The 16,057-nt window shown below is 38.4% G+C and overlaps 1 protein-coding gene across 10 annotated transcripts in view; it reads left to right on the forward strand.

Annotated features, from left to right (window-relative positions):
- LOC102924514 (uncharacterized) overlaps positions 1-15,208 on the forward strand; it is a 90,689-nt gene extending 75,481 nt beyond the window's left edge. For 7 of the 10 annotated variants that reach the window (XM_076572003.1, XM_076572001.1, XM_076572002.1 and 4 more), the window contains 4 exons: positions 6,733-7,069; positions 11,148-11,274; positions 11,468-11,528; positions 14,072-15,208. In XM_076572003.1, coding sequence (XP_076428118.1) covers positions 6,902-7,069; positions 11,148-11,274; positions 11,468-11,528; positions 14,072-14,957 — 1,242 coding nt within the window. In that variant the 5' untranslated portion in view covers positions 6,733-6,901 and the 3' untranslated portion in view covers positions 14,958-15,208. The remainder of the gene's footprint in view (positions 1-6,732; positions 7,070-11,147; positions 11,275-11,467; positions 11,529-14,071) is intronic. The other 3 variants (XM_076572007.1, XM_015988541.3, XM_076572006.1) reach the window with 1 other exon arrangement.
- Positions 15,209-16,057: the final 849 nt, after the last annotated feature.

Here is a 16,057-nt window from a genome sequence, read left to right on the forward strand (position 1 = left end):
CTCATGGTTCTTTGAAGTCTTTGTGACAATCAGATAAAGGTACCTGCAATTCACCTGACCCGTCCAGCATGCCAGGTTATTCAAGGGTCTCGAGGAGGGGACACCTGGGAATCAATGGGGGGCGAGAGGGAAAGGAGACCAAGCGCGTGAAGAAAGACAGAGTCAGTCTGAGTTGTGTCAAGGTCTCATTTATTGACTGGGTGTTAGAGCTTATAAACAGGGCTTCAGGTAGGGAGGGGGAGCAGGAGGAGTGAGGAGAGGACAAAGAAAATTCCTAGGGGAGGGTCAGCAGGAGGTCGCTTTGGTCCCAGGCCCCTGCAGCTAGCTGATTTAGTACAGGCTCCAAGAAGTTTATTTAATCGTACATTCCTAGGTTAGACTAAGAGCCTCCTATTTACATGAGGCTTGATAAATCGTGGAAGGTTACACAGGTTCAAGACACCTCTGTCCAGAGTTGGTCCCCAACATTCACCTATCCTCATCATAAAGCCATAGAACAAACAACTCCTTTTGTGTCCTAAAATCTCTCTTTGTTTGTTAATATTCCGGGTACCCTTCTACCTGTGTGGGACAGGGGAATTACTTGACTCCATATTGTGTGATGGAATGTGCAAGCTAGCCACATAGTGTTCAGGTTGGAAAAGAGAAGGTGCTTATGGAGTGCAGGAAAATAGCAGGGTCAGCTGTTAGAGCCAGGAACAAGTGCTGTTGAAATGCAGATCTTTGCAGATCTCCGATGAGTCCAGGTGTAGGGTGGAAGCCAGGGCCAAGAAACACTGGGATGTTTCTTTAAGCACAGTGTAACCCTAAGGGAAATGCTCTTGTCACTCAGGCCTTGCCAGCTAGTCAGGGCCTCCAGGAAGACCTGCCTGTCAGATGTGGTGTAGGGGTCTTCCTGGCACCAGGTCACAGTCTTGGCTTTGTACCACAGCAGTCACCACTGGTTTTGTATGATGTTCTATGAGTACCACTGCAAGGAGCTGTGAGGGGTTCATGGTCAAGTTCGAAGCCTGGACTTGGTGAAGGGCTGTGCTTCTCAGATAGGAAGGATTGAATTGTGAGCTGTGGAAGCCAGTGTGGCAAGTCCTTCCTGGAGACTGGGTGGGAACCTGCATCATGAATCTATGAGTTGTGAGGTCCCATGCAGTCCTTACAGCTCAATGGATCCAGGCACAGGCTTTGGGATTATTTTGCTCTGTGGGCTGTGTCTATGCAGAGCATTGGGAACAGGGAGCTCTGTGTGAAAACATTGTAGTTACCATCAACATTTTTTTTTTGTGCACCCATGGAAAGCAGGTTCATAAACTTGGAGAGGCCTAGTTTCACTAGTATCTTGTAGATGCTCAGCACTTTACTTTTAACATTTAGGTGTAAGATCCATTTGGAGTTAATTTTGTGGAGGTTGTAAATGGCATTCTTGTGTTGGGTAACACTCTACTTCTAAGTGTCGATGTAGAAGAGTAGAATTGATGATACAAAGGATTTACTAATGCTAGGAGATTGTAAGTCACCCAAAGTAGAATTTACCAAAGGGAAGACTGCCACTAAAATTCCCCAGAGATAAGTTGTATGCTAAATATGCCAGTTAGAGATTAGGATGCTAGGGTACATATTTGTTCATCAGGATTGTCAAGACTTTAGGCTCCTAATCATGATAAAGGAAACACCCTGATTTACAAACCCCCACTAGGCCCATCCCAATATTAAGTATCAGGCCTCTAATGAGCTGCTCAAGAGAATGTTACAAGGTTACAACCAAGATTAAGGCCTGATATGCCATAAAGGTCCAGTTTTCTTTTTGAAAATAGCATAGTTCTGACAGATGGGCAATATGACACTAGGTGACAACTATTTGTGTTGAAGGTTTATTTGATCAAGCAAAACTTTCTTTTTTGTGAAATATTAATCTACTTAATCAATAAAAACCAGGAGTCAGATATTGGGGTAAAGACATGGAAGATCAGGGAACTGGAAGCAGCTGCCAGTTGCTCCCTCCCTCAAACATTCCTCAGTCCAAAGGGGCCCCAGATCTTTTCTCCATCCACTTTATATTCCTGTCTCCACCGTCTGAATGCTGAGATTAAAGGTATGTGCCACCACTGCCTGGCCTCTATGGTTAACTAGTTGCTACCTCCACCCTCTGATCTCCAGGCAAGTTTTATTTGTCAGAAACACAAACAAAATATCACACAACATTTCCCCCTTTTAGTCTAAATGAAAAGTAAAGGTTTTAACTAATATAGAAAAACTTTATACAATAAGTACAATAACTATATACAAATATATACAGGTAATAAATAATTAACAATGTCTAATCCATTAGCATTTGACAAATACAGATAAAATACTCCATTATCTCTCCTTTCTTGGTGAGTCCAAAGTGTTGTACCTAATTTACTGTCTATCCCAATTTGCATTACCAACCCTGAACCATCTTTTTATGTCTCTCACCCTTATACTCTTTACTCCTCTTTAGTGAGTTTCTTTTCTGAGTCTGGTAACATGGAAAACTGTAGCATGAATAGCTATACAGTCTTACTAATAAAAAACCTGGAGCCAGATATTGGGGTAAAAGCTGAAAGGTCAGAGAGGCAGAGTAGTAAGCTACTAGTTCTTACCCCGATAAAATCCTCCAAAAGATCACAAGTTCCTGTTTCCTCATACCTTATATACCTTTCTGTGTCTTGGCATATTACTTCCTGGGATTAAAGTTGTGTGTCTTTCCTAAGCAAAGATATGAGATCTCAAGTGCTGGGATTAAATGTGTGTGCCACCACACCTGGCTCTGTTCCTAGTTGTGACCTTGAACTCAGATTCAGATGGATCTTTGTCTTCCAAATGCTAGGATTTAAGGTGTGTGCTACCACTGCCTCATCTCTATGTTTAATATAGTGGCTGGTTTTGTCCTCTGATCCCAAACAAGCTTTATTGGGGTACACGATATATCACCACAGAAAACTATAACTATCTAGTCTTCAACTCCGTCAGAGACCTGAGAAGAATATAATATTACCTGAGTAAATAAAAATGCAGAGCAAAAGGTTTCCAAAAACAAGAAATGACAGATACATTACCTGGAGAGTCACCTAGGGTTCCTCTGCAATGTTGGAGCATCTATTTTCATCCTGCTGGCCTAGAATATCTGACAGACATTTCCGTGAAGCAGGAGTTTTGAAACACTGTCCTGCCTTGTCTTGGCAAGGTTCGACAGTCAGTTTCTTTGTGTCCTGCTTGTATAATTTGGACTGAGGCAAGGGCACTTTCACCCAGTAGCTAACTTTTGCCACAAAGACAGTAAATTACATATGGAGTTTCTTCAACTGCCCATCTTTTTCTTTGAAGTAGATTGGTGCTGCCAGGAGTAGACATGTCTCATTGTCATTAAAAAAATATGTTATTAAAACATCTTAAATACAGATACAAATACAAAAAATACAAAAAATTCTGTAGATCTCTGAAGTGTTTGTAGACCACTTGCCTATCTAAAATAGATCTGTTTGGCCTTGAAAACATAACCTAACATGACTACAAGTTTGATTGTAATATGTGACTGTAACCTGCATTTCTTTATTCTAAATAGTTTGGGATAATAACTTTTAAGGACTAGAAATTTATATTACATTGTTAGGTGAGCTGTATAGGTACAATACCTTGAATAAAAGTAGATACATATGTACAGTATGTTCTAACAAAAATATCAATATACAAAAATCCATATCAATGTAAAATATTTAACTAGTAGTTGCTTTGTTAGTTTAAAAGTAGATTCAATAATCTACCTTTTTATCTTATCATTTTATGACATATATATATAGTATAACAAAAATAACATCAAATTTGTATCAATATACAAAAATCCAAGCCAATGTAAAAATATTTAAAACTAGTAGTTGCTTTTGTTTTGTTTTAAAAGTAGATTCAATAATCTACCCTTTTATCCTATTCTGTATCCCATTTTTTTCTTTTTAGAATGAGATCCCCAAGTCTGATGTCCATTGTTTAGCTTTTTTCCTGATCATTACCAATTACAACTTAAAACCAACCCCCTCTAAAAAAAATGACAAATATCCATAACCCATTAAAATGACTGAAAACCATCCACTCCACCTCTTGGGAATATGTGTGTTGTGTTTTTAAAATTACTTCCTGCTGTTTGGGAGCTACAACATCTTTAGGGAACCATCAAGAAATTGAGATAATTGTCAAGTCCTGGGAGAGCTAGCTATATCATTTGTTGTCCAGTCTTCGTATAAAGGGAAAGTGTACAGCTTGTCTCAAGTCCTGGCTATGAGGATGGATCATCTCAACTAGCCATCTTGAAATTGCCCTAAGCAGTTTGTAGTCCAATGCTGATCTTTAGGTGGTGTTGGTCATCTTAGTCACATTACCATACTCCAGGTGGAATCATCATTGTAGGGCCCCATTCTACTTTTGGAGACGTCAAAGTTAACTGTTAGGCATGGTCACTGTTCACTGCAGAAAACTTAAACATTTTAAATGTCATATGTAGCAGATTTCAAAAAAATTAAAGGACCACAATTTGATATATATATATATATATATATATATATATATATATATATATATATATATATATATCCAGAGCATAAAAACTTAATTCTGAGTTATCTGATAGAGACTCAAACCCAAAATCATGTACAGGAAGCCAGATGAAGCCTTTCTCCAGAATTAGTACTCTATAGGACCATTAATATCATGACAAAAAGTTTAATATATATGTATAAATCTGATAAATTTTGATATAATACTCATACCTGAAGAAAAGTTTTAAAGTGCCAAAATAAAGCCAAAGGATAATGAGATTAGTAGCAATAGAATAGTCCTGTAATTTTGGTTTTTTTTCTTTCCCATATCAGATGGCTCTTCTGACATAAGACAGAGATTTTGAATTTTTCTTTTTACAAGCATGCTTGGATTTATAAGGAGAGAGCCATCTTTAATTTTTAATTTAACTGGACTACAAAAAGATCATTTGTATTACATGTCTGTAGAGAACAGCAGAAACAAACATTTGGGAAGATTTATGAAATTTAGTCCTGTTGGAAATGTGATATATCAATAGGCCAATTTACTCTCCAACTTTGGGGAGTTTCTCTCTTGACAAGTTAAATCTGATTAAATGAAAAGCATTTGTTAGTTTAGAAAGTTAGTTTAGATTGAGTGGCCATGCTGTTTAATGAACTGTCCCCTCTTCTAACCAAGAGGTCTCTGTTGTTCGAATCTAATCTTTATAATATTTGCTTTATGGTTTTTCCTGAAATTTTTGTTTTATTTTCTAAAGCTGTTCTATCATCCAGAGCAGTATGATTTTTTTTTACAATAGGCATTAGGTCCTTTAATTGCTCTGGGGAGGAGTTTCCCTACAGTGACAGGGAATGACTGAACCAAATTTGACATGGGGGCCTGCAAGAGGCCTCCAAGGCATTTCCTGATGGCAAAGGGTTACTCTTTCCTTTATTGATCTGCATTCATTCTTCCAATGTAGGCCTTTGTTGAACTTTCTACATACTCCAGAAGTGAGGGGCCTTCTGTTTGGATTATTCCTAGAAAAAACATTGTTTCTAGGAATGCCCTGCCTACAATCCCCTTTTAGATGATCTCATTTGCCACAATTAAAACACCTGACATTTTTATTTTTCTTCAAGCCTCTGGAAATTACCTCTGCTATTAAAGCTTCATCATAGTTATGAGGTTCAATATTGACTGTATCTCAGATCCATTCCTCAGTGGATGCTGATCTTGCCTTTAAAGGCCTAATTACCCTTTTGTATTGCGAATTAGCATATTCAAAAGCCAAAGATTCAATTAATATTTGTCTAGCTTCTAAATTTGACATCATTCTTTTCCTCTAAAGTCCAGTTCAGATTTTGCATTCTGTGTTCTTGTGATTCTCCTCATATCTGACCCACCTACCAATTGCATAGAAATTAAAATGCTTTTTCCTCAGTTTGCAATGTAGGTACCATGTACAAACACACAGAAATTCTACTAATGCTGACTTATCTTGCCTGGGTAAGCTAAAATGTGAACACAGTGCATTATAAACATTTAGAAGGGAAATAATCATATCAACCTACCTTAGATGGACTTACATTCAGAAACTAGTCTTATATGTCTATTGCCAGTATAAGGTAGGGTAATTGTTCTTTGTTATCTTCACTTTAACTTAAAGGCATGCTTTCAATTGAATATTACATTCTGAATCCATTACTAAATATATCTCTAGAAGTGTTGGTAAAGGACAGGTGAACAAAGAGCTTTATGAATGGCACTCAAGAGCAAAAGAATGCTATCATTTTAAATTAAGAAGTCATGTTGTAATCAGTTATTTATAAAAGGATTTGAACCAACATTTTCATTCGAATGGCTGTGTTTGCTGTAATACTGAACTCTCGAGACCTGCAGTAGCCTTTGCAGGTTCTTACCTTTAAGTTCAAGTTTTTAAATACGTTTTTAATAAGTTTTTCTAGGGTCTGTATCTTGGCACTCATATCAACCAACTTTTTAAAGGATAAAACAAGCATTATCAAACTGATAATAAGAATTATCAAAATAATAATTAACATTATGTCAATCCCAGTTAAGTTGATTATCCCTTCATTTAATTGTTCCATTTTTAAACCATCCACCTAGTTCTTTCCATCATAATAATATTTCCCATTTTCTAACATGGGAAAAATCTTTTTTTTTAAACTAATTTTCTCCTTTTAGAATTTCCAATTGTCTCACCAAATCTGCTGCTGCTGCTGCTGCTGCTGCTGCTGTTGAAAATGACAGTGAAGTGTGAGGGATTATGGAGAAGAAGCTTGTGTTTTAGAAGCAGCCTGAAGGCAGAGCTGGGCCGGTGGTGCAGGGTTTACTGTGGTGACATTTGGAGCCCATGCGCCTGTGGAGTTTGCTGCAGAAAGGCTGCAATATAAAAATCCCAGACTTGCTCAGAGGGCTTGGGGAAGAAAAAAGAAAGGAAAAGCTTAGCCGAAGAGTTGGTGACTGCAGCAGAAGTCCCCGTGTGCAGTTCTGGCATGCGAAGGTGGATACAAAGCTACAGGCAAGTGGCTTTTCTTGTGAATTTGTGTCCCAAAAGTTAGATGCCAGATGAAGCATTAGTCTGCTTAATCTTTATCAATAAAACCAGTAGTCAGATATGGGGTGAAAACATGGAAGATTTGGGAACTGGGAGCAACTGCCAGTTGCTTCCTTCCTCTCTGATTCTTCAGTCCAAAAAGAGACCCAGATCCTGTCTCCATCCAACTTATTATCCTGTTTCTACCTCCCAAGTGCTGGGATTAAAGGTGTGTGCCTACCAAGTGCTGGGATCAATGAATGGTATGCACCACCACTGCCTGGCCTCTATGGTTAACTAGTGGCTAACTTTACCCTCTGATCTTCAGACAAGTTTTATTTGTCAAACACCAAGTATCACAACATTTTAGGCCCCCATACAGGGAAAGGGAACATGTTTGGAAGAGCCAGTAACAGCCTGGGGCTTAGGCCTTAGGAGCTTTTTGTAAGGGCCTTAGGTATAGAGAAAAAACAGTCAACAAAAAACTAAGCCTCTAAAACTAAGAATATGCTTGAGAGAACTGGTAATGGTCTGTAACAGGAATTACTAAACAGTCTTATTAATAAAAAACCTGGAGCTATATTGGGGTAAAAGCTGAAAGATCAGAGAGGCAGAGCAGCAAGCTACCCTTCGAAATCTTTCCCCAAATGGTCATGAGTTCCTGTTTCCTCATGCCTTATATACCTTTTTGTGTCCTGCCATATTACTTCCTGGTATTAAAGGCGTGTGTGTTTCCCAATACTGGGATTGAAGGTGTGTGCTACCACTACCTGGCTCTGTTTCCAGTGTGGCTTTAAACTCACAGAGATCCAGATAGATTTCTACCTCCCAAGTGATAAGATTAAGGGTGTGTGCTACCACTGTCTGGCCTCTGTGTCTTATCTAGTGGCTGGCTCTGTCCTCTGATCCCTAGATAAGTTTTATTGGGGTACACAATATATAACCACAATGGTCTTGGGCCAGGGACTTTGAGGAGGGATTCTTTCAGATCCTGAGAACCCACCCCTTCCTACTACATGGAGCTATGGTTATCATTCCCAAGGCCACTGTGGGCTTAATCAATAATATTCTTGAGTTACGCTATATTCCTCTTTTGTTTCAATGTTTGATTAGCCTCCTTCTGAATTTATCCTACTGTATTTGCTAACTTCATAGATATCTCCAGTTTGCTTACATTTCTCCCATGGAAGTAGTGTTCAAGGTGCTATTCTTCTTATGAAGTTTACTTCGCATAAGACATAACTTCTGCAAAACCCCCACATCTAGCTTTTAGCTTTTATACCTTCTGTTTTTCTTGTCTTTCTCATTCCCTGGTACTTGTTCTTTAGGACCTTGTCACTGAAGAATGACCTGCTGTTTCAGGACACTGGTGTACTTAAGAACCAATTCTGGGGGCTGGAGAGATGGTTCAGAGGTTAAGAGCATTGGCTGCTCTTCTAGAGATCCTGAGTTCAATTTCCAGCAACCACATGGTGGCTCACAGCCATCTATAATAAGATCTGGTGCCTTCTTATGGTATGCAGACATATGTGCAGGCAAAACACTGTATACATAATAAATAAATCTTAAAAAGGAAAAAAAAAGGAACAATTCTGGTAATATCTTTGCTGTGTAAGTCTCCCATCTGCCTAAGTGAGTAGACTTGCAGTCTATTTGAGTTGTTTAAAGTGTAACCTGGAGCCTGAACATAAGAGACACTTAAGGATAAGAGCATATGTATATGGAGTATTACTCAACTGTTAAAAAAAATGACATCATGAAATTTACAGGCAATAGTTGGAAATAGAGAAAAAACATGCCTGAGAGAGAAAATTCTGATCCAGAAAAAGAAACATGATATTTGCTCACTAATAAGTGGATATTAGCTTTAAGTAAAGGATAATCACATGGCAATCCACAGGCTGAGAGACTAAGTAATATGGAGGGCTCTAGGAGGACACATAAACAAGATGTTTTTCATCATCATCTGACATAGGTCTTTTTGACCTGGGAAAGATGTAATTGAATGAATAAAAACCTCCCATATATGAAGATATATATATGAACCCTTGTCTCTCATTCATGGCTTTCTTTGTGGTTCTTATGGAATCTTTAGTAGGAGGAGCTTTTCTGGGTGACATTCCTCATTGGGGATGTGGTTTGAGTATGCATAGTGTTACCCTATCTTCTTTTCCTGTGTCTACTTTCTTGTGATTGAAATTTATTAGCCAGCTTCCTTCTCATGCTGTCATGGATAAGCCACCATTATAGACTTATTCCTAAATAACATAATGTACAGTAGAAGCTATTGTTTTTCATTACTAAGCTACTTTGAAAACCAGTTTTTATTCATTTCTTTATTTTGTTGTTTTGTTTTTATTTTTGTTTTTGAAAACAAGTTTTCTTTGTATAGCAGTCTGTCCTGAAAATAGTTCTTGAGACCAAGCTGGCCTCAAACAGAGATCTGGCTATCTCTGCCTTTTAGTGCTGATATTAAGTATGGGCCAACATGCCCATTATTGGCTGGTGGACCCAGAATGTAGGTTTTCATACATGCCAAGCATTTACTGTTGTGCTGAGCTTTACCAACATCTTGAATTTTAAACTTTAGCAGAGGTAACTTTTCTCCTTGGATGGCCTATATTCACAAATATTAAAAGTTCTTATTAATAAAAACAAACCTGGAGCCAGGTATTGGGGTGAATGCTGGAAGATCAGAGAAGCAGAACAAGTCACAGCTAACCTCATCTTACCAACTTGTCAGCTGATCCTGTTTCCTCAGACTGGAGTTCTCTGAGTCCTCATCCAAATGGATCTCAGCTGAATTGCTACTCACAGCCTTAAAGCTTAACCAGCCTAGTTTCTGCTCCTCACACCTTATATACCTTTGTGCTCCCTACCATCACATCCTAGGATTAAAGGCATGAGTCACCATGCCTGGCTCTTTCCAGTGTGGCTTTGAACTCACAGAGATGCGGATGGATCTCTGCTTCCTAAGTGATAGGATTAAAGGCTTGTGTGCCACCATTTTCTGGCCTCTATGTCTATCTAGTAGCTGTTCTGTCCTCTGACCCCAGATAAGTTTATTAGGATGCACAATATACTGGGGGACACAATATATCACCACATGGAGGGTCATGTGTCTTTACATTGCAGGAGTGACATTCTTCCTACTTGTGTATGTTTTGAAATTTTTTATAAATATGAGTATTTTGCCTGTATGCAAGGATATGCACCCTATGTGTGTCTGGTGCTCCTAGTAGGCAGAAGTTGGTCTCAGAACCCCTGAAATTGGAGTTATGGATAGTTGTGAGCTATGTAAGTACTTCCAATTGAACCTATCTCCTCTACAAGATCAGAAAGTACTGGTAACTTCTGAGTCATCTCTCCAACCATGTTTTTTTTTTTTAAACTTACATTACAATGCTTATATTTTCATCTGTGCATCTCTAATGGGTTAAACATGTATTCCCTTTTAAGAAGCTCTTATTAATATTGCAGTTTTAACTGTGATACTTCAAGTTTCTGGGAGATGAATACAGAGCCAGAATGAATGCATCTCTCTTTGTAGGAACATCAGTGAAATCTTTTTTGTTTCTTTGGTTGATTAGGGTTTTTTTTTTTTTTTTTTTTGGTTGGGCAGAGTCCACAAATGTACCACTGGCTATCTTGAACTCATTCCATAGACCAGGCTGGTCTCCAGCTGAATGAGATTCACCTGCCTTTGCCTCCTGTGTGCTCAGGTTAAAGGCAGGGGCTTTGCCCATATTTCTTTGTAGTTAGTAATTGTTAATACATTTTCTATGACATATACTTAGTACTCTTGATTTGTTTGTCTCTGTATGTCTGTTAATAGTCTTTTCTCTTGGAAGGGTAAATCCTATTCAAAGGGCCAAGAAATGTCATGTGTGAACCTCCTTTTCAATTTCTTTCTAAACCGACTTGAGGATTATGTTATAACTTCTCTGTCATGGAATAAGTGTGGCAAGCACCAAAATTATACAAATATATTGTGAAAGAAATATACATTTACACTGTAATCAATATCACTCTTTCTGTTTTACACATGTATGGAATAATTTAGAATGCAGTGACCTATGATGATGTGCATGTCGACTTTACTTGGGACGAGTGGGCTTTGCTGGACCCTTCCCAGAAGAATCTCTACAAAAATGTGATGCTGGAGACCTACAGGAACCTCACTGCTATAGGTAAGACTGTGAATTTTTGTTCAATTTTTATAATAAGGGGACAACTGTTTGATGCTCTTCTGTAATTTGGATTGATAAAGGGGAAGACTTGGTAAATAAGTCAGGCATGGTTTTTAGGTTTACTGGATATAGTAACTTAAATTTTGCATAATTTCCAATAATATATCATCCATTTTCTGTTACCATATTTTAGGCTACAAATGGGAAGAACATAATATTAATGAAAAATTTCAAAGATCTAGAAGAAACAGAAGGTAATTTTCATGTGCAAGCTAATATAAATATCCCACAGAAGAATTTTTTCCTTTTTTTAATTATTAAAAAATTTTCTGTTCATTTTACATACCAACCTTAAATGCCCCTCTCCTCCCTCCTCCTGCCCCCTAGCATCCCCCAACACCCGCCCCCATTCCCACCTCCTCCATGGCAGGGTCACCCATGGGAAGTCAGCAGAGCCTGGTACATCAGTTGAGGCAGGTTCAAGCCACTCCCCCTGCACCAAGGCTGTGTAAGGTGTCCCACCATAGGCACTGAGCTCCAAAAAGCCTACTCTTGTACCAGGGCTCCAGGGATGGATGCTGATCCCACTGACAGGGACCCCTTTAGCAGGTCAAGCTAAAGACTGTCTCGCCTTTGCAGAGGGCCTAGTACAGTCCCATGGAGGCTCTATAGCTACTGGTTCACAGTTCATGAGTTCCCACTAGTTTAGTTTGGTTATCTCTGTACATTTCCCCATCATGATCTTGATGCCCTTTGCTCATATAATCACTCTTCTCTCTCTTCAACTGGACTCCTGGAGCTCGGCCTAGTGCTTGCTATGGAACTCTGCATCTGCTTCCATCAGTTACTGGATGAAGGCTCTATGATGACAGGGTATTCACCAATCTGATTACCAGAGTAGGCACCCGCTTAGTAGTTCTAAGGTGGGGTCATACTTGTAGATTCCTGTGAAATTCCCTAGCACCCTGTTGCTCCCTATTCCCATGATATCTTCCTCTATCATGGTATCTCTTTCCTTGCTCTCCCACTCTGTCCCTGTTCAGGTTGACTATCCCATTCCCTTATGTTCTCAACCCCCATCACCTTCCCTCCATTGCCCTCCACACTCCCACATTGCTCATGAAGATCTCATCTATTTCCCCTTCCCAAGGTGATCCATGTGTCCCTCTTTTTTTTTTTTTTTTGGTTTTTCGAGACAGGGTTTCTCTGTGTAGCTTTGCGCCTTTCCTGGAACTCACTTGGTAGCCCAGGCTGGCCTCGAACTCACAGAGATCCGCCTGGCTCTGCCTCCCGAGTGCTGGGATTAAAGGCGTGCGCCACCACCGCCCGGCCCATGTGTCCCTCTTAAGGTTCTCCTTGATAGCTAGCTTCTCTGGAGCTGTGAGTTGTAGTATGATTATCCTTTGCTTTGTATCTAGTATCCACTTATGAATACCAAGACAGGGTTTCTTTGTGTAACAGTCCTGGCTCTCCTGGAACTCTCTTTGTAGACCAGGCTGGCCTTGAACTCACAGAAGAATTTGAATGGTCCTACAAGTTTTAAGGAAAAGCAGCAGTGTAAATAATCAAAGCTTTACGTGTATTGATGATTGCTAAATTCTCACAACGCCATGTACCTCAATATCAAGCAGCTGATCTGTGTTTTCAAAGCATTCCTTTAAGAAAGAAGACAATGAAACAATTCTGTAACAGATAGCACCATTTTAATCATAGCTTCATGAGAGCTAGGGTGTAGAACTGTCACTCCATTTAGTTTCATATAGCAAAAGGTATAACTGTTGATTGGATGATAAGCATATGTCCAAAATATTCTAATAAGGAAGTACTCTATGGTAACGCTAGTGTTACTAATATACTTGTTGTGAGTTACCAAAGTTTACTGAGAGGGCCAGTTTATTAGAATTAAGAAGGTTGTTGTGGAGAAACTTGAATACTTATACCATATATCTATGAGGAAAAAAATATAAGTTGTGTGACTATAATATGGAAACTTTATATTTGTTATTCTTTCTTTAATGAAATATCATATGTCACTCAGGAAATAGGGCAAGTGCACATATATGATAGGAAAGAAGCAATGTACCTCTCTTTTTCCCAGAACAATGAGAAGATTTGTAGTAGTCTCCACTTTGAGTGGCCTTTCTGAATGTGACATAAGTTTACAATTAATTGTTTTTCAAACCTCACTGGAAATACATCAGCAAACTCTACCACAGGAAAACCCTTTAAGTATGACATGTGTAAATTCTTTTGTTCATCCTAGTTCACTTTGCAAATATAGTTTGACTCACAGTATAGGAAAATATTTTTTTTTAAGATTTATTTATTATATGTACATCATTCTGTCTGCATGTGTCCTTGCAGGCCAGAAGAGGGCACCAGATCTCATTACAGGTGATTTTGAGCCACCATGTGGTTGCTGGGAATTAAACTCAGGACCTCTGGAAGAGCAATCAGTGCTCTAAACCACTGAGCCATTACTCCAGCCCAGGAAAATATTTTGAATGTAGTCAGTATGGTAAAGCTTTGAGTTCTTCCAATTCTTTTCATTTATATGAAAAAACACATATGGAAAAGGGTGTTATGAAAGTGAGTCATGTACTTAAGACCCTAACCATCATGGGTATCTTCAAACAACCAAAAGAACCCATAATAAGAGGAACCCAAGTGGTAAAACCTTATTATCTGACTCCTCTTTGCTATTAGACCAAACTGTAAAATTACATCATACAGATAAAAATCTTCATCAGAGTAATGTGTTTGTTAAAGCATTTACATGTGCCAATTGTCTTCACAGGCATGAAAGAAGTCATACTGGAGAGAAATCCTATGAATGCAATCAATGTGGTAAAGCCTTCTCACAGCAGAGCAATCTCCAAATACACAGAAGAATTCATACTCAAGAGAAACCCTATGAGTGTAATCATTGTGGGAAAGCCTTTGCCCGTTACACTCATCTTCAAAGCCATAAAAGAATTCATACTGGAGAGAAACCCTATGTATGTAATCAGTGTGGTAAAGCTTTTTCACAACAGAGTCATCTCCAAGTTCATACAACAATTCATACTGGAGTGAAACCCTATGAATGTAATCAGTGTGGGAAAGCTTTTGCATGTTACAGTTATCTTCAAAGTCATAAAATAATTCATACTGGAGAGAAACTCTATGAATGTAATCAGTGTGGGAAAGCTTTTGCACGTAACAGTAATCTTGAAAGGCATAAAATAACTCATACAGGAGTAAAACCATATGAATGTAATCAATGTGGGAAAGCCTTTTCTCGACAGAGTTATCTCCAAATACATAAAAGAACCCATACTGGAGAGAAACCCTATGAATGTAATCAATGTGGGAAGGCCTTTTCACGACAGAGTTATCTCCAAATACATAAAAGAACCCATACCGGAGAGAAACCCTATGGATGTAAGCAATGTGGTAAATCTTTTGCAGATTACACTTATATTAGAGTACATGAAAAAATTCACACTGGAGTGAAACTATATGAATGTAATCAGTGTGGGAAAGCCTTTTCACAACAGGGTTATCTCCAAGTTCATAAAAGAATTCACACTGGCGAGAAACCCTATGAATGTAATCAATGTGGAAAAACTTTTGCACGTCACAGAAATCTTCAAAGACATAAAAGAATTCATATTGGACAGAAGCCCTATGAATGTAATTAATGTGAGAAAACCTTTTCACAAGAGAATCATCTCCAAGTTCATAAAAAAACTCATCTGGGAGAGAAAACCAATGAATCTAAGCAACCTGGTAAAGCTTTTGCATGTCACAGTTACCTCAAAGGCATGAAAGAATTCATATTGGAGAGTAACCCTATGAGTGTAATCAGTGTCATAAAGTCTTTGCATTTCACCATAATCTTTGAAACCATGAAAGAGTTCATCAAGGAATAAAACCTGTAGCGTTTAATCAATCTGTTAAAGTCTTCATATATTAGAGCAGTTTTTGAGGACACAAAAGAACTAACACTGAAGGGGAATCTGTGAGTATAAAGGATTTGGTAAGATCTTTAGCCAACAAGCTTACATTTAGTTACTCAAGGTTATTTATTGAGATAAAATCTGACAAGTGTCAACAATCTGTTCAAGCATTAAAATCTCCTTTTTTATTTTGTTTTCACCTACTAACTCATGGATAAAAGCCCTGTGGATTTAATTAGTAAGACAACCTTTTAGATATCATACTTCTCTTCAATTAAATAAAAAAACTCAGCCAGGAGTAAAACATTATGGATGTATACTAGTCTTTTCCTGTGATAAAACACAATGTCTAAGGCAACTTAAAAAAAGAGCTTAATTTGGCTTATGGTTCCAAAGCAAAACAAGTTCATCAAGAGAGGCTTGGCAACAAGTGTCAGAAATAACAGCTAAAGCAGGAAGCTCAGAGCTTACATCCTCAACATGAAGCAGGGAGCAGAGAGTAGGAACTGGAAGTGGTGTGAGGATTTTAATATCTCAAAATCCATCACCAGTGACATATTTCCTAAACTTTTCCAAATGATACCAATAACTGAGAAGTATTGATTCTCTGACTTTTAAGCCTGCATGGTTGCTTTCTGTTATATGAACCAATTCATGATAAAGAAAAAATTCTGTAGGTAAGCCTTTAGATGCTTCAACATCTGGGTTACAGGCATGAATGTTTACACAAGAGAAATAGTCCTGAGTGGAAATGATTAATGATTCACTTTAATTTTTATTTTGTTATGTCAGTGTGTCTTTGGATAGATGCATGTGCTTGGTAGTTCCCAAGAAGGGTAGAC

This window comes from Peromyscus maniculatus, chromosome 5 (genome assembly GCF_049852395.1).
Source record: "Peromyscus maniculatus bairdii isolate BWxNUB_F1_BW_parent chromosome 5, HU_Pman_BW_mat_3.1, whole genome shotgun sequence".
NCBI lineage: Eukaryota > Metazoa > Chordata > Mammalia > Rodentia > Cricetidae > Peromyscus > Peromyscus maniculatus.